This window comes from Topomyia yanbarensis, chromosome 3 (genome assembly GCF_030247195.1).
Source record: "Topomyia yanbarensis strain Yona2022 chromosome 3, ASM3024719v1, whole genome shotgun sequence".
Classification (NCBI taxonomy): domain Eukaryota; kingdom Metazoa; phylum Arthropoda; class Insecta; order Diptera; family Culicidae; genus Topomyia; species Topomyia yanbarensis.
The window spans coordinates 29366756-29385712 of NC_080672.1; the positions used below are offsets into that span (position 1 = coordinate 29366756).

The 18957-nt window shown below is 38.2% G+C and overlaps 1 protein-coding gene across 4 annotated transcripts in view; it reads left to right on the forward strand.

Moving 5' to 3' along the window:
• The window catches only part of LOC131693625 (calbindin-32), a 237177-nt gene extending 233304 nt beyond the window's left edge, over positions 1 to 3873 (forward strand). For all 4 annotated transcript variants that reach the window (XM_058981585.1, XM_058981587.1, XM_058981586.1 and 1 more), the window contains one exon: positions 1350 to 3873. In XM_058981585.1, coding sequence (XP_058837568.1) covers positions 1350 to 1493 — 144 coding nt within the window. In that variant the 3' untranslated portion in view covers positions 1494 to 3873. The remainder of the gene's footprint in view (positions 1 to 1349) is intronic.
• The last annotated feature ends 15084 nt before the right edge of the window (positions 3874 to 18957 follow it).

Sequence of the window (18957 nt, forward strand, 5' to 3'; positions counted from 1 at the left end):
CAAGTTCTTGCAGAGCAAATTTCCAGGACGCGTTGTCTCAAAAAATGGTGATTTGGAATGGCCTCCTCGTTCTCCGAATTTAATGGTATCAGACTTTTTTCTGTAAGGTTACTTGAAAAGTAAAATTTATTCTAGCAAACTTAAGAATCTTAACGAACTCAAAGCTAATATACGAGCTGAAATTGCTGCGACTAAGCCCGAAATGCTGTCCAATGTCATGAAAAATGCCCGCAAAAGAGCAGCTTTTTGTGTATCAAATGGTGGTGGTCATTTAATCGACGTTGTATTCTAAACCTGGTTTATAATAAATGGCATACAATATTCTAAAAAAGTTGTTTACTTGTAAAAATCGGCTGAAAAATGGGGGAGTTGTTCAATGTTGAAAAAGGATACATACAGCTGGCGCACACTGTAGTTGTTTTAGCGGTTTGGGTGGCTTCCCAAACCCGTTTCCTGAGTTCTTGGTTTTCGTACAACAAACAGACATTTGTCGTATTTGACGAACTGAATCGAAAGGTAAATGACATTTGGCCCTCTGGGGTCGATTAAAAAGTGTTTGTGAAGTAAGTAATCGAAAAAAAAAGAATCGATAAAGAGAAGGAAAAAGAATTCAAAAAAATGCTCCGAGCTGCAAACGTGATCGTTGCACAGCCAAGCAACCACGTGAGCAGGAATGCACAACTTCAATTCCACACCCTGGCGACGACGAGGACACCAAAGAAGTCATTCGCAAGTACAAAGCCAGACACAGCTGCTGAAAAAGCATGTTTTTTCAACATTTTTTTCAGCATTTCCTTCCGTGGTTTCATGATTTTTTTTATCGTAACATTTGCCACTTCCTCATTTTCTTACCACAATGACGATTGCATGTATTATTTGTGTTATTAATTTTTAAATAATCTGCAGTATTCATACTCTTCAAATAAAAGTTGATTTTTTCGGCGTGTACATTGTTTCAGTTAACCTCGGACCTATCGTACACCCAGATTTTTAAAACATCTAAAAATGTACCTTCGCCTAATTGGATTTAGCTTGAAAAATATTTAACCAGGCATAAAATCATTATTGCCAAAACGTTGCCAGATGTATGACATTTCCAACGAATGCTTGTTTGTCAATATCAGTGCAAAAATACCATCGCGCGAGCTCACTAAAAAACTGACTTTACTCTATATATAATAGCTTGAACTTGGAAGCCGAAACTTCGAGCTAAAAGGATAATAAATCTGAAATCTAATTAAAATTTTTAAAGTGTATTAGCTTTTGAAACAGAATTTATCAATATTCCGAAATACATATAACTGATATAATTGCTTATCCGTCTAATATAATTCCTCTCCCTTCCCCAGGACTACGACGCCCAGGACCTAAACGAGTTCGAAGAAACGATCCTTCGGGGAGTAGGCTACGATAAGGATGGCAAAATCTCCCGCAAGGAACTGACAATGATTCTGCTAGCACTGGCCAAACAGCCACCAGAGGACGATCAGTAATATGGGGATAGTACTTCTCTCGTTTTGCACCCGCAGCCACCCACGTCGTCCTCGCATCGTCGCACATCTCGATCCGGATCGTTATCATTCGTCTCCGGTATGCATCCCATTTCCAAACTGCGAACGATGATAGGTTTAGGTGGCAGTGGCGGCGGCGACGGTGACGCGGGTTGCCATAGTCATCAACAACATCAGCAACATAATCCACCAGTAGCAACGACCAGCACGGAGCATCACTCGGAGCAGCTTCTGCCAATAGTTGTCGTTCACGAACGAGTCAGAGGTTTGTACCGGAGACTCACGAAACGAAATAAAAAACAGAGCAGTTTTCAAACACCAAATTAGTGAAAAAGGCAGAAGGACGCTTCCGGTGGTTCCTGGCTGGACGGTAGATCAACAAACAAGCTAACAAACAATAAGCAAATTTTTAGTAAGGAACACAATTTGACAAATTAGCGAACCGATCGAGAAGTTTTTGTCCAGATAGAAGAAAAAGAAAACAAGATAAAATGAACTGATAACGCATGTCGTTACTTTAAAACGAACAAAACCGTAAACAAACTGACAACGTCAGTGGGATGCGAGTGAAGGTAGAGTGACACGTTTTCGGATATCGACGCATCCTTAAACGCGTACACGAAAGAAATGCACAATTTAATCCGTCTTATGAATATTGTCTTTATTTTTAAACGGCATAGCTGACAACGCTGTTCCTCGCTTAACACCGAGGAACTAAATAAACTCAATCTTGAACAAAAAAGCGAGAACGAATGAATGATGAACGAATCGGAAACGGAATGTTACCTTACGCAACCTAGCGGTAGTAAATTTATTTCTGAAAATTTTCCACGAAAACTAAATCGTTGCCTGCTAATGTGGTAGCTTGTTTCCATTTCAATCTAACTCACTCCAGCGTTTCAAAAATTTATTATCAATATGCTCATGTTACTACCGAAGATGTATTTGTTTGCTTCTGGGATTAGTCAAACCAATTTGGAATATTCTGTGACCACCCGATTAAGATTCGAAGTCACAGGCAGTTCTCAGAAGCAAGCAAACCCTTCGTATTCTACTGTAGATAGACTTCTTCAATTTGATATGCATTGTACCGTTTCAAATTATTCCAGTTATTCTAACTACAAAAATCATGGAGAATTAATGCCAGATATATATTATGAAACAATAAACTCTCAGGCCCAGATAAATATTACAGCACGCAAAATAAATAATAGAGAAGAGATAAAACAAAGCTTCATTAAACAAAACACATTTAAATGAACAGAAAAAAATATGATAAACTAAATGATAAAGCAACACTGTACGCAAGCTAGTGAAGGAAAGTGGACGAAGCAAAATTGCAACAACATATTAATGTGGCCTAATCGGAAACAACTGAAAAATATCTATGTTATAAACCCATACCAACGAGAAATCGAATTATTTGTTGTGAATGTTTCCGGGACATTTTTTCGTTTTTATCAAAAAAAAATCCCATGCCAAACGATAGAAGAAACCAAAACATATTCAATCCAACTCAGATATCTCAAAAAAGAAAAGAAGTCGATTTTAAATTGCTTCAAACTTGTAACCTGAATGTTAACCCGATCGAGATCAAAATAATATCTTTGTAAAATGCTATTAACAAGCACTCGAACCCCGCCATCAGCTAATTGTTAATTGTTCACCAGCAAACTTCCGCTTTTCGATCCTAGGGAACAGACGCGAGAAGAGTGATCTTCACCGCTTGAACGGTTTGAACCCATTTATCTCTTACTTCTCTATCCGTACATAGAAACGCATATTGTTACCCGATAATTCACTAAACAAGGAATGGATTTGCGAAGAATAGTAACATGAAATTTTGCATTGCATTGCACCTATCCGGCCAGTTGGATGATGAAAGCGAAGATTGCGAATAAGAAACATTTATGAAACAAAAAAAAATATATCCCTCCTAATCTTTAACTATCTATCACTGTTATATTGTTGTTGAATGAATAATGCTGATAAAATAGAAAATAATGCAAACGAAGCTGTGGAAGGCAAAGGAAAGCTATTTTTAACGGAAGTCATTGCTGTTGTAATAACTATTGAAACTTTTATTTAACTTGTTAACAACAAAATAAAGAGAAAGGTTTATTTTCATATATACGCACTTGAAATGTTGATTGTCTACTACATAATTCGGTACAACTATCACTGTCGTGGTTCAATTACGCAGAAAAAAGAAGAAAAATAGAAAAAAATATATTTAAGTACGTTGTCGATTTTTAAATATTTTTCCAACAGTAATGAACCAAATTTCTAGTCTATAGCCAAGCGAAAATGATTGTTGACATGTGCGATTAAGAAGAATAAAGGATATTGGAAAAGGCTTAAACTGATGTGTTTGCTTTGATTGAAATGTTTCCGCGCGAAAAAAGGAGAAACAGGGGCTCCTTTGGAATTTTAATATTGGCTTCTTACAAACTGCTCTTCCTCTGGACTATGATCGACTCCAGCGACACGGATGTCATCCGATTCGATGTCATATTGTCAGAAATACTTCTAAGAATATATTCCAAAAGGTAAAATTATAGGTTTTTGGTTGGTTGTTTATTACGGGTTTTAACCTACTTGGTCATTCGCCCGAGAAGATAATAAAGTTTATTCCTATTACATAACATTTTGTTGTAGATTTCATTTCATTTCATTATCCTAAAGGCTAACAGATAGGTTGTTCGTTTAGGCTCGCTGGAGTGCTTTGGATTTTGGAGTACTGCAGAGCGGGTGAGACGTACAGTCCGTAGGGGTACCTACAATTTCTCGAGCAGCTCGGCATCTTTCAAGAATGAGATAATTGTCTCCTCACTTGACGGGTCGTTGGCCAGAATGTCTCGGATTAAAGACGGTAGTTGATGGAGGTTTCGCAGGCTTTGAAACTCTAGGCAATCTACAAGAAGATGTTCGACGGTGAGTCTGATTTGGCATACTTGGCAGACGGGGGGTCAGTTCGAGTGGTCGTATGTGCGTGAGTCATTTTAGTGTGTCTCGTAGGCGAGAGAGGGTTCTCTGTTCGAGCCTGTTACTCTGGTCGGTCCATCGCTCTGGTCCTCCCTTGATTTTTTGGAGGTGGCCAGGTTGGCTCCTCCAGTCGCTAATAAAGTGAACCGTGGTTTTTTACTTTGAAGTGGGAGATAATATCTGTCGAGTGGACCAATTTGGTCAGCAATCTTCGGGCCTGTCTCCCACGAGCTGCCAATGAGTCGGCTTCCTCTTTCCCGCTGATCCCTCAGTGGCCAGGTACCCAGCATATCGTAGCCAATGGATCGCAGGTGTCTTCTATAGCCTGTATGTAAGGGTGGCGTGACGTCCCCGTTTCCAAAGCGGATGTATGTCCGTCATAATGATAACCGGTATTCCCTCTGGTCTCCTTACAATCACGAGACTGATGGCAGCAGCTTCTGTCGAGAAAAAGGAGTAGCTTTTGGGGAGGCGGTCAGCCAGAGCAGCTCCTATTCTCAGACCCCCACTCCAACTTTTTCTTGCAGCTTAGAAGCGTTAGTGTAGATCCAGGCGTGGTTCATCAGGAATTTAGCCTGAGCGACCTCGGGTGGAGTGCCTACTCGCAGTGACCTGGATAGGTTGGTGTTGTTGTTCGGACTTCTCGTGTACCAGGGTCGGTCCCGGATTCTGTGAAGGTGAGCTATTTCTTGGAGGTCTGTGCCGGTTTATTCCAGGAATATGTTTTGAGCCTATTTCAGAAGGGTAAAGGGGCGAACACGAAATTATTGCGACACCGAAAATGTCATGCCAATTTTCTTATAATGTTTAAAATCAAACCAAACTTTTAGGGTAGTTTTATACATATATTTACTTCAAAAATCAAAAGAAAAGTTAGTCGATGGAGCCTTGAGTGTAAAATTGAACGCATTTTCGCTTGAAAGTCTTTGCAGTGTCATCCGGTACCAGTTTCTCAGTTTTTTCCATTTTCTTAACATGTCCTTCTCGTCTTTGACTGTCTTCTTGCTCTCCCGAAGTTCCCGCTTCATCATTGCCCAGTACTGCTCCACCGGGCGCAGCTCCGGACAGTTTGGCGGATTCATGTCCATTGGAACAAAATGGACAGAATTGGCCTCATACCACTCCAGGACACTTTTAGAATAGTGGCCTGATGCCAAATCTGGCCAAAATAGCGGAGCTTCGTCGTGCTGCTGTAAGAACGGCACAAGGCGCTTCTCGAGGTACTCAGATTTGTAGATCTCGCCATTTACTGTGCCCTTTGTCACGAAAGGCTCACTCCTCAGTCCGCAAGAGCAGATGGCCTGCCAAATGAGATATTTGGAGGCGAACTTCGACATTTTCTTCTTCTTACATTTGTCGTCCACATAGAACTTGCTCTTGCAATTGAAAAACTCCAACCCCGGAATTTGCTTAAAATCGGCTTTTATATACGTTTCGTCGTCCATCGCACAGCAGCCATATTTTGTCAGCATCTTCTCGTAGCTGTCGATTGTTGCCGCTCATCGCGGTTTGGGAAGTTCTGTACCTTGTATGTATGTAGTCCAGCTCTCTTCTTTGCATTCTGGACGTAGCTCTGCGACATGCCGATCTTTTTAGCCAAATCACGGCTTGAGACGTTGGGATTTGCTTTAATCATCCGCTTCACCTTTCCCTCCGTCTTTTTGTTCTCCGGTCCCGGTTTTCTTCCACCTCCTTTGCCGTGGTCCAACGTCAACCGCTCCTGGAACCGCTTCAACACTCTGGAGACGGTTGAATGGTGAATGTTCAACATTTTTCCCAACTGCCGGTGCGGCAGGTCAGGAAATTCCAGGTGTTTGGAAAGAATTTGTTCTCTCGATTCGCGTTGGTTCACCTCCATTTTCGTTGAAACGAAAAACACGACTTCGAGTTTGACAGCATGCAAACAATACACATCAATGAGAAAGTGTCTGATTCCTGATACCGGAAACTGAAGTTTATATCCCCCCCCCCGTTCAGTCTTGTCCACCCTCTCTCCCATGTCTCTGATACACAGATGTATGTCTTCACCCCCTTCTCCCCTTGAATATCTTCCCAAAACTTATGTGCCTCCCTATCTTCTAGTGTTAGTTGATCAATCCATTCGAATCTGTAATTCTGGCCGTTAATTCCTGATGCCGGAAACTGAAAGTTTATATCTCACCCCCCCCCCCCCCCTTCAGCCTTGTCCACCCACCCTCCCATGTCTCTGATACACAGATGTATGACTTCACCCCCTTCTCCCCTTGAATATCTTCCCAAAATTTATGTGCCCCCCTATCTTCTAGTTTTAGTTGAACAATATTTAATCTCGTTAAGAAATGCGCAACAGTACCACTACTTTAAAATAGTCCTAATTAATTCCCCTTAATCTTGAACCACTCTTTCTAGTTATCTCTAGTTAATAAGCTTGTAAAATGTTCCGCTTAGTTAATAATTATTTTTTCTACAATCTCCCTTCTAAAAATCATAAAGTGAATTACTATACAAAGAACACACAAATGACCCGTCCCCCAAATCTTACGAATATTATTTTATACCCTCTTTTATATGTATAAGTTAGCTGTAGTTTTTTTTAGTTTTATTATATAAAACAAAATAATATTGAAATGTGTATCCCCCTAGTTTTAAGAAATTCAAAATGTAAAACAATGAAAAAATGGCACCTTTAAGCTAACGCATACGTGCCTTATCAAATAAACAAATTGGAAAAAAAAATGAGAACGTGTGCAAAATTTGGTTGATTTTTACCCAATGGTTTAAAAAAAAGTTATGCCCTGTTGAATGTGTCGCAATAATTTCGTGTTCGCTTTACAAGTACTACCAGAAGTCCTTTCGAGAAATCCCAGAACGCGCCTGAGTGTGATGTTAGCGGCTGCCCACCGAAAGGAGGGAATGCCAGCTTTGACACAGGCTGCTTCGGCAGAAGTGCTCGGCAGTAGGTTAGAGGCCAACCCAGTGGTTCCGTTGTATAGGAGGGCTCGGATCCTCATAAGCCCGTCCGAGTTGTGGCTGGTTGTTTCAATACCATAGATTAATTTGCTATTGATAAGCGCACTGCTGACGTTCAGAGCAGTTCTCTTGTTCCAAGCCGGATGCCGGGCACTGATGGTTCGAATGAGGAGTTTCTTGCTTTCGCAGTCTCTTTTGACAGTCTGGAAGTGCGGTGCGAATGTAAGACGGCGGTCCAGCGTGATACCGAGGATTTTTGGTTCTCTGCGGAAAGGGATAAGTGTATTTCTGAGGTAGTGTTAGTTAGTGGCTAGGTGATAGGAATTGCAATAGCATTTGGCGGTGGCTATGTTGCTACCCCACTGCTTCAGCCCATTTTCCGATAGCGTTCACTGCGGCTTGGAGATTTATCCGTACTCGAGCGGTCGATCTTCCCACTACGACGATTATGATGTCGTCGGCGTAGACGAAAATATAAACTCCCCCCGGCAGAGACACAAAGAGGGAGTCCATGCTGACGAAAAATAAAATGACGGCGAGGACTGATCCTTGTGGGATACCGTTTTCTTCCACATATGTTCAGGATTGTAGGCTACCGACTCCTAATCGGAAGAGACGATTGTTGAGGTAATCCTTGATGTAGTTTCTAGCTTCCCCAGCTAGCTAGTTGCAGGATAATCAGGAATCAGTAGCGACTGGCTCAAATGGCACGTTCCGCATCTTGATTGGAGATTTGAGCCTTGCCACGATATGTTTTTCGTCATTTCCCTGATGGGCAGGTTTGGGGAAGTGGTAAGGTTAGGGATAATAATAATAACGAACATAGACAATACGGAAGTATTCTTCACTCCCAAAGGAAAAAAAACACTTCTCGATGAGCGGATATATTCACACCACCGAGGGGATATTGGGATAACAGAACGAGAGCCCCGAAGAGATACTGTCATTCAAATTCGGCTTAAACCGACTCAGCTTTATAAACTGTCGTCATGACATTTGGGAGCCATAGTTCGGTCGTCTATACTGCAAAAATACTGCTGAATTTTCTCTGTTAGCGAGTTGATTCTCAGAACTTCCCGCGAACCACGATTATGGAACTCTAGTCTCATCAAAACATCAGTACTACACGACATTCCACGGAATGTAAAGGAATACATTATTCTAGTGGAGTTTATATGGTTCTACAATAAACGGAAGTCTTATCTCCTCCAATTTCTATTACAGCCAGGTACAGATTTGTTCGTTTTTCGGAGAGAGCCAGACAATACCATACCTAGCCAAACTCACTGAAACTGGGGATAAATGAGTTAGGAGGGATTGAAAGGAGACACTCGTGATGATCTTTTAACAGATCATCCTTCAGTTATTTACTACGAGCCCGAGAGCTCGGAACATATTCTCTGCCAGTGTGCAGTATTATTTCTTCGAAGGGAGCGATACTTCGGAAGGCATCTTATGACGCCTCACGAGGTATGGCATACCTGTCCCAAACGGATCCTCAGCTACATTAATAATGTACTACCCGGTTGGGACGACACATGTGGACAAACAAACAACTCGCTTCCAACTACCTTGGATTCGGGTAATTTGTAACATGTAGAGCAAACAGGGGCAGCCACAAAAGATAACCTGAACTGTGGTCGCAGTGGCAAAGTTTCCCCTAACAAAAAAAGAATCCTTCAGCGCAATCGAAAAGTGACCTTTCTCCATTATCACACAGTAGAACCGCAAGAGTTTGCTACATCTAGGCGTTCAAATGAGCAAAGACGATGTACTTATGATCAGATAACGACGGTTCGAGCTCATTCAGTACGAGCCAGTTTGCCAACTCGTGCGTAATACAGTCAGAGAGTTACATCTAACACCTCTTCGCTGCCAGATAGTGCAAATGTTGGGTGGTTTGCTACATTAACTATAAGCAAATTTGTTCTGTTTAAACAGTCCATCAATTCGGTGTCTCTTAAATTGATATCTGAGCTGCCCCAAAATATGTGGTGGGCATTTACATCACCGCCGATTATGAATAGAAATCCATTTCTGCCACAATATGATACAACCCCTTTTGAAATCACTAGAAGGTTAACATGGGGTCGGGCATAGCGTAGTTGGTAAATCGATTGCCTGGTACGCAGCTCACCTGGGTTCGAATCCCAACCCTGCACATAGGGTTAGAGATTTTTCTTAAGAGATTTTTCTAACCCGAAGACGCGAATGACCTTAAGGTTAAAACCTCTATAATCGAAATAAAAAAAAAAACAACAAACTTATTTCATGTTTATCTTATCAACAATTATATTGACTGTGACAGCATAAATATCGCGAGTTGAGAGGTCGAATATAAGACATGTGCCTTCGCAAGTATACAAGCACGAGGCGTTACACGTGGAAAGCTATGAAGGCGGGGTTAAGTAGCTTTCTAACATAGAATCTTCCTTAGTAAAAATACGGTTCTTGAACCAAAGCTATGGAAGCTTTACCTTCCTGCACAAGGCGGGATAGATTAATAGTTGCAGTACGTTTATGCTGAAGGTTAATTTGTGCCACTCTAACCATACTCGATCACAGCTCTACACATTTCATCTCCAGCATTTGTTGTACAGTCACTAGAAGATACCAAACACGTTGGCTTATAATCGCCTATAGCGAACCCCGAAATGGATATTTGGGACATGACCATCATTTGAATCCAGTGATTTGCGAAGAAACAAATGTCCACTGTGTCAAAGATTCGCGTAGCACAGCGAGACACTTTGTGTGCGACTGGCATATTTTAGTCCTTCCAGCCATTCAGTTTTCGGCACGGGTTTCTCATTGACTTTAGAACTCTTATTTTCAGTCGCCTCTTACGACAAGGGAGCAGGAACCCAGTGGATCAATTCTTCGTTGAGATACTTCAACCCGCCGGATGCAATACGGCCACTATGCTGATTTTGTCCGGAGAAAGATAATGTACTAGGGTGAAGTGCCTATTTTCACCATACTAAGGAGGGCGCCTCACTGAATCATTAATTACTCGGCCTACAAACAATAGAATGCGTACAAATTGGCTTCAACAGCTTTGCTTCGCTGTTAAGTACCAAGATAATAACATACATGCGCTGAAAACAGTGAAATTCTCGTGTTTGAGCGCAACGAAAACACGAATCGAGTGCCCCTATTGTTGCGCTACCATTTGACTCAATGCGTTAAACAAAGATGGCAGACACTGCTCTAACCAACGGCTTCAAATGGGTAGCGTGATAATAGAAACATAGCGATAATGGGCTCATCACCCTATATACTGTTATCAACCTCCTAGTGGACCACAGCCGAAAAACTGAAGCGTTTGCTATAATTGAAATGATTCCCTGTAAATAAGAAGAAACTGGAGCTCAGTTCGCATCGAACATCGGAGGTCAGGCACGTAGCCAGAGGGGGGGCTAGGGGGCTAAAGCCCCCCCCGAAATTTTTCAAAAATAAATTTAAGTTTTTCGGTAACTCGTAAAAAAATTGTATCTTGTTTGGTTTCAACAAATTGATGGGAGAATGGTGAGGAAGATTGCTATTTCGAACCACTGAAGACATCGGTCACGATATCTACTCAGTATGCCGAGTCTGATAACACACTTCCTTTCATATTGTGTGACTAGTCGGAAGAACAAAAGAAACTGTTACTTTAATTCTTGCTGGGGTGATCCGTCGGATGATTGAATCGCAGAAGCAAGAAGTGGTGCTCCAACCAAACGTGGGGGCTATTGACTTCCGGAATTTTTGCATAACCGAATTTCATGATTGGAAATATTTGCTGAAGGTGAAAATAGAGGTTATGCTTACGAACTTCGCCTTTAACCCATTATATCCTAGCGTATGAAATTTCATACGCAGAACTATCAATCGTTTAACGCGTATTTACTGCAGAATTTTGGCATCTAACTGCTTTATTATTGCACTAATGGGATCATTGCACCTCATATTTCATTGTGAAACAAGACAACTGCCATTTTCTATAATTTTGTTTACATTTTTGAACCGTGTATAGTTGGGGCAAATGGCGGCTGAAAAGTAAGCAATATATTTAATTGAATTTTATTGTTGGAATTCGTGCTAATAATTCCATTATGTGACAAAACGTTCCTACAGGTGTAAAAGAAGTGTTGTCTATCAGAAAATCCGAAGAAATATGTCTAACAACTTAAAATTTGTTGTTTTTATTTAAGCGTACGAAATTTTTTGCGCGAGATATTTTCATTCTCAAAACCATTTTAAGCGGCGATTTTATTTTTCCCATAATCTTTGATACATTTTTTGGTGGAATTGAAGATATCACTGCATTTGGCTCACTTTTTGAAACCCCTGGGTTATAATGGGTTAACGAGTTCTTCCTTGTCAGGCATTCAGTACTTATGTTATTCAACAAATTAGCCCAGGCGAAACCAGTCATTTTGCAACTTGTAACACGTGGTTGATTCTCATATATATGGATGATGAGAAAATCAATATTCGGCTACAAGATCTGATACCACTTACTTGAACCGCGGGCGAACGACCAGGAGGTTAAAGCCCCAATAAAGAAACTTAACTTATTTGAACCGTGGTCATTAAAAGATTCCTGTCACATTTCGTCGCTGTTGTGCTATCTTATGACAAGCGCCATTTAGCACTTTTCGAGAAAAACGATTTTTAAAGCTTGAGATTGAATATCTTAAAATTTATAAATGCTAGAAGCTTTTCGGAGAAGACATTCGATACTTCTATCTTTTCTGAAGTAATCTCTCGATTTGTGTGAAGATCGGTTGACTACACTTACAGTTTTTGCTTAAAATGTAAACCAAAGTCGCTCGCATACGTGTCATAAGTGTGTATTCATGATAAAATATGTATGATGTGTCACAAATGTGCACAGAAGATTTCATATAAAAATTAATTATAACTGATTCGTAAAATTATGCGTTATAGATCACTATGTCCAATATTATACTTTTCCATGCGATAGCAGCAATATCAGGTTGCAAAATGATAGTTTTGGAACACAAAGTTTTCCCAATTTTCCTCCTTTATTCAGGAAAAACAATAAACAAAAGTTGGTTTCATTGACAATATAGAGACAATGTCTATCAAACAATGTTATTGTTGACAGGTGACTAGACGAAACAAATATTCTTCTTGCATAATCCATCACTACATTTCGGTATACTTTCCAAAACAAGTGGAAATCTCAAAACGAAATTTGTTCAATAATCTTGAATATATAAGCCAACCATTCCCAGAAAAAAACTATGGTGGGAAAAGTTTTGCTCCCGAGACAAGAACCTAGCTAATGCTTATGGTTGATCTGCGTAGGAACTACCTATGTCATCAGAGACATCTGTTGGCTTGCTATAAGCTTTTCGGCTTATAGCAAGCCAACAAACTAAGAATGTTGTCTCTTTTTTCTTTGTCATAAGATAGCACAAGTCGATCACTCGAGAAATTGGCGCTTGTCATAATCGTGTTTCGCTATATCTCAGTAACCCAGCAGAATTTCAAAATTCAAAAAAATTGATTTGAAAAATTAAATTTTTCAAAAATTTAGAAGTTTTTTAGACAACTGAGTACAAAAACTGTCCCAAAATTAACATTTATCGCTAGTGATGGCATTTAACAAAACTCATTTTATGCTAGATATTGGCCTGAATAAAGAAAGTTAGTTAAATCATACGCAAATTGGATTTCTGTAATAGATTAGAGCACTGTACGCTTAATATAAACGTCAGGCATCTCACTCAAGCGTGCTAAACAAAAACATTTCAATTAGCTGATGACATAGTTGTAGCCGAGACGACAGTTTTTTTTTATTTTCGCATCATTTTAATGCAATAGTATTTCTATTGACACTCAATTTCATTTTATGTGGGGAATGCGGGCCGTATTGAAACACTGTTAATCTGGAAAATCGAACAATAAGCAAGAAAAACGTGAAAAAGTAAACAAGCCAAAAAGTGGTAAACCAGCGGTTTTCCTGAGGTGTTCATCAACCCACGAATCGTATATTACTAATTTTGTTGATATACAGAAACGTACACAGTAGCGGTAGGACTAACTGACGTGATTTTACACTTACTTTCCTTCGGATGTCAATTGATCAATTGGTGCTAAACCACATATTAGTCAATCAACCATAATAAACTAAATGTTGCAACCACCAGCAGCATTTTAGTCGCTTTCGATGGTTTCTAATTAATGCCTATGTAAGTTTGAAAACGACGTGTCGATAGATTGATCAGACATCAGTAAGTTATCACGGAGAGCGACTAAAATGTTGTGACTAGTTGAGTCTATAAGTCAATAAGGTGGGATTATTGTTTCGATTTCATGTTTTCATTATATTACAGTCTTTCGTTTTATTTTTGGTCTTTATGGAATAAGATGATAAGACATCACGGAGAAAAAAAAGCAAAAAGGAATCAATAAATTGAAATCGAGGGGAAGTAAGTGCGATGTATTCCCTTCTATGTGTCGAAATTAAGAGATGCTGAAATTATTGATCATGTTCACATTTATAGTTTCTAGTTATGTTGTCAGCAATGATGCATTTAGTAAAATTTTACGTAAATTAGTTGATAGTAGGAACAGTGTGAAGTGATTTTCATTCGATTTGTGGACAATTTTCTTGAATGGATTAAATTCCGGGCGGTTACCTTTAGTTGATTAAATCATTGAAATACATAAGTCATTCCACGTCAGTTTTACAACCAAAATTTCAATTCCTTCCAAAATGTTTTCTTACATTCTTTAGCTAAAAATAACACGTATTTTTTGGTTTGGCTAAATATTATATTTTTTTTTCAAGTTATTAGCTTTTGAACTTTTGAAGTCTATGAAATTGAAGATTTTTCAATCACTGATAACTCGGAAACGGAAAAAAAATTAACTAAAAAAGTTGCGTTTTCCAATAAGCTTACCAAAAAAATCACAATTTTTTTTGTTATATAACTTATGAAATTTGCAATTACTTGAAACAAATTGAATTTTTTTAAGGTTGGACCAAATTTTTTATTTATTATTTTCTTTATGTATTAAAAATCACGTTTAAAAGATTGTTTAAAAATTTGGTAGTGGAATTTTTTGCGAGATATTACAATTATAAACATAAAACAAGGCAATTTTACACTAAACGCCCAGTGAAAGGCCTGTTATAACTGAAATATCTCGTAAAACACTTCGAGTTCCATTCTGAAATTTTCACATAATCTTCTTAGTATAGTTATGTAATCAAAATAAATTTGATTTCGGGGGACTTTAAAAAAATATTTGCTTTTAACATTAGAATACCCCCAAAAAGTCTTAAATTTGCAGAATGCGAGTCATTCCACGATTTACAACTCTAATTTTAGTTCCCTCCAATTTTTTTGCATTCTTTAGCTGAAAATTATAGACACGATTTTTTTTACTTTAGCTGAATTTGATTTTTTTTCAAGTTATGAGTTTTTGAACTTTATAAAATACTAGCTAATACCCATTGCGCGTTGATGCGACTTTCAACGAAACAGGAGGAAAACACAATTTGTTCCGAAGCGCCATCTTGTAGGCAGATAATCCCCACCAATAGCACACAAACAGGCTCCATAACAAATTCCTACTATGCATAAATTTTTACGGCAATTGGTTAAGCCGTTTGGGAGTCCATAAATCATATACATACAAATATCGACTTTTAATAATATAGTGATTTTTTAAAGTTTTATAAATTTAACAGAATTGGACATTTTTCATTCCCTGATAACTGAGAAACTATTAGATTTCCGGAAAAAAAGTATTAAATAATAAAAGCTGCGTTTTCGGATGATCTCGGCGGGTATAATTTTGTAATATTTTTTTGTGTTAAATAATTTATGTATTATGCAAATATTAGTAACAAATAATTTTTTTTCACGATAGAGCCAAAACAATCTTTTTAGCTTTTTCAAATAATTTATAATTATATCGAGAAGATTGTGTACAAATTTCAGAAAGAAATTCGAAGTATTTTACGAGATATTTCAATTACAATAGGCCTATCACTAGGCGTTTGGTGTAAAATTGCCTTGTTTTAAGTTTATAATTGTAATATCTCGCAAAGTATTTTGATATCCACTCCCAAATTTTTGCACAATCATTTTAACATGATTCTTAATATTTAAAGAAAATAATAAGTAAAAAATTGGTCCAACTTTAAAAAAACTTAATTTGTTTCAAACAATTGCAAATTTCATAAGCTATATAACAAAAAGAAATTGCATTTTTTTTTCAGTAAGCTCTTTGAGTACACAACTTTTTTATTTAATATTTTTTCCATATATCGAATCGTTTCCGAGTTATAAGTGATTGAAAAATGATCAATGTTATAAACATCAAAAGTTCAAAAAAGCTTGACAGCTTGAAAAAAAATCATATTCAGCCAAAATAAAAAATACGTGTCAATTATTTTTAGCTAATGAATGCAAGAAAAAAAATGGAAGGAATTTAAATTTTGGTTGTAAATCAGACGTGGAATGACCCATATATTTTGATCCTATTGATCACCAAAGATCCTCCTTCCTAACTGGGGTATGCCAAAAATTATGTTATGATGCATTAGAAGTGGTAATGGTTACAGGACGCCAGTTCAAGAAAATAGAAGTTGAACCATCTACAATTCGTTTGCTAAATCAGAAGATTTTGTGCAAATTTCGACATTCTCTTCGATCGAACATTTTATGGATATTTTTCTACTCATTTCGATTTAGCGTCTTCTACACCTTTTAAACGTGTAGCTTTGAACACCTTGCGTTTTCCAGCACCGTCAAGGATTGTGATATTCGGTTAGCGCATAAATACTGAGAACTCTAGAATATCCATTGTTGCAACGAGAGTAAATTGTAACTTGTAAATAAAAATAAATAATAAAAATCAAATTAAACATCAATAATTCGTTGATGTACTATAGCCTTTCTTGTGACAAAGAACATGGATTGTCTTAGATTTGGCTTTGTTTTCATTAAGAACTTTTCAAAATTTCGTTTAGTTTCTAGTGACAATATGAAGTAATTAGAACTAAAAGCTTTATGCAGGGGCGGGTAAAGCGTAGTTGGTAAATCGATTGCCTTGTACGCAGCTCATCACGGTTCGTTCATCAATCCCGCACATATAGGGTTAGAATTTTTTCTAAAGAAATTTTCTAACCCAAAAAGAGGCGAATAACCGAATAATCGAAATAAAAAAAAAGCTTTGCAATAATTTTTTAAGCCCCTCCCGAAATAAACTCCTGGCTACGGGCCTGTCGGAGGTGTACGGATATCGCTCTCATCGAAGGCTTCGCGTTCACGAGTGGCGGTTTCGACCGATTCTCCCGTCTGCTTTCGTACTAAAACTGCCGTGAGTGAATAAACTGCCGTCGCTGTGCGTTAAATAACGGAAAGTTGTGGTAATTCCCGGCTAGAAACGGAGTTTTTATTCAATTCAGAACACATAGTGCGAACAACACCCCGACCGCATTGTTACATAATAGCTACACCATTTTGGCCAACGGCGCTCGGGGCGCGCCACCCTGAAAGTTTTGACTAGGACTACACTGCCGCTCTACGCATAATTGTCCCATGTATAATGGCAATCCCATAGCACATGGGACAGTTATGCGTATAGCGGCAGTACACCACTCGCCCAAGAAAGTTTGTCATATGTGTTGGTCATCTTCAAAACATATGATAAGCAAAGTGTCCATCGCAATGCAGGCCCGTGCGCAGGAAATTTTTAAAGGAAGGAGGGTTGATTGTATACACACCAAAAAATTATGCATTTTATCATTGACGTAATTGCAAACATGACACAATTTAGCAACCCGTAATTCTCGAAATGACGAAACATTACCGTGTTCCATTTAATTTTACATGAAACATATACTTTACATGCGCAATGACATAAAATTACACTTACTGCCACTGAAAACAAACGCAATATGTGGAGTAAAATTACACGATTTACGAAAATCAACGTCATGTAAAATTAAAACGTATATGTCAGAGTCAGGAGACGTAAATTTACACGATTTTTTCTAGGTGCACACCTAGAAAAAAACAGTGTAAATTTACGTCTCCTGACTCTGACATATACGAGCATCAAAAATGACTTAGTTTTACGGTTGATTTTAATTTTACATGACGTTTAATTTCGTAAATCATGTTATTTTACTCCACATACAGCGTTTGTTCTGAATGGTAGGAAGTGTAATTTTATGTTATTGCGCATGTAAAGTATATGTTTCATGTAAAATTAAACGGAACACGGTAATGTTCCGTCATTTCGTAAATTACGGTTTGTTGAATTGTGTCATGTTTGCAATTACGTCAACGATAAAATTCAGATTTTTTTGGTGTGTGTGTACGTTTCTTTTATTAGAAGGGAGCATACTAACCCTCAAACTTTGAGGGCATACTTTTTTGTAGAAAACTTGCCGACTAATCCTACACTAATCTTGTTCTTCCCAACCCTCATCCTTACGCAACCACCGTTGGGTATTACTTCAGTAAGGATTGTGCTTTTGCTCTTTTTATTTTGTGTTAAGGTTGGAGAGAGAATGGGCAATAATCAAAAACGAAAAAAGCAGTTTTTTTTCACACCGAGTGTTAGATCTTCATAAAAATCAATCAGCTTATGTAAAATGTTGTTACAGTACTGCTGATTGATTTTTATGAAGATCTAACACTCGGTGTGAAAAAAACTGCTTTTTTCGTTTTTGATTATTGCCCATTCTCTCTCTCCAACCTTAATCGTTCGTGTTTTTCCATTGCTAATGTTTCTTGCTTGTGTTAAATCTAACTTGATCTGGTCAGTTGCAAATATTGTCATTTGCAGAGGCGCGAAACGAACAAGGGGTGCTAACCATAATGACTTACAAGCGACACATTCCTTCGTGAAGTTTACAACGATTTGACGAATCTTCATTCGCTAAATATGTTATAACTGTATCAAATGAACACCTACATCAAAACTTATTACAGATTCGGAAAGTAGACAAAATTTCACGAAAGATTCAATCAACATAACAAGAATTTGATGATTTGACTTTTATTGAAATACATTGAAACTTTTAATTTGTGACGCGTTGTAACGTCACGTTACACTGTCTGTCATAAAACAATCCTCTTCCAGTATATTCAGTTAATGTTGATAGAATCTTTCGTGAAATTTCGTGTACTTTCTAAATCTGTAATAAGTTTTGATGTAGGCGTTCATTTGATAAAGCTATATCATATTTGTCGAATAAAGATTCGTCAAATCGTAACGTCGCGAAAGAATCTGTCAAGTCTTTTAATCTACCTCTTCCAGGGTTTTTTATTTTTCTGGGCGCTACTCGTTACAATTTATCTGGTTGCTATTTTAGCTGGTGCCGAAAGTTCTCCGGCAGCGGAATTTCTGCGGATACCGATGCCCGTTTTCATACTCGGACAGATAACCGGCGGAGATATTTTTCTACATAATCTTATCCTGATTGCCTCTGACTTCGTGTTGTTCGTTTGTTGTTTTTCGACCTTAGCTG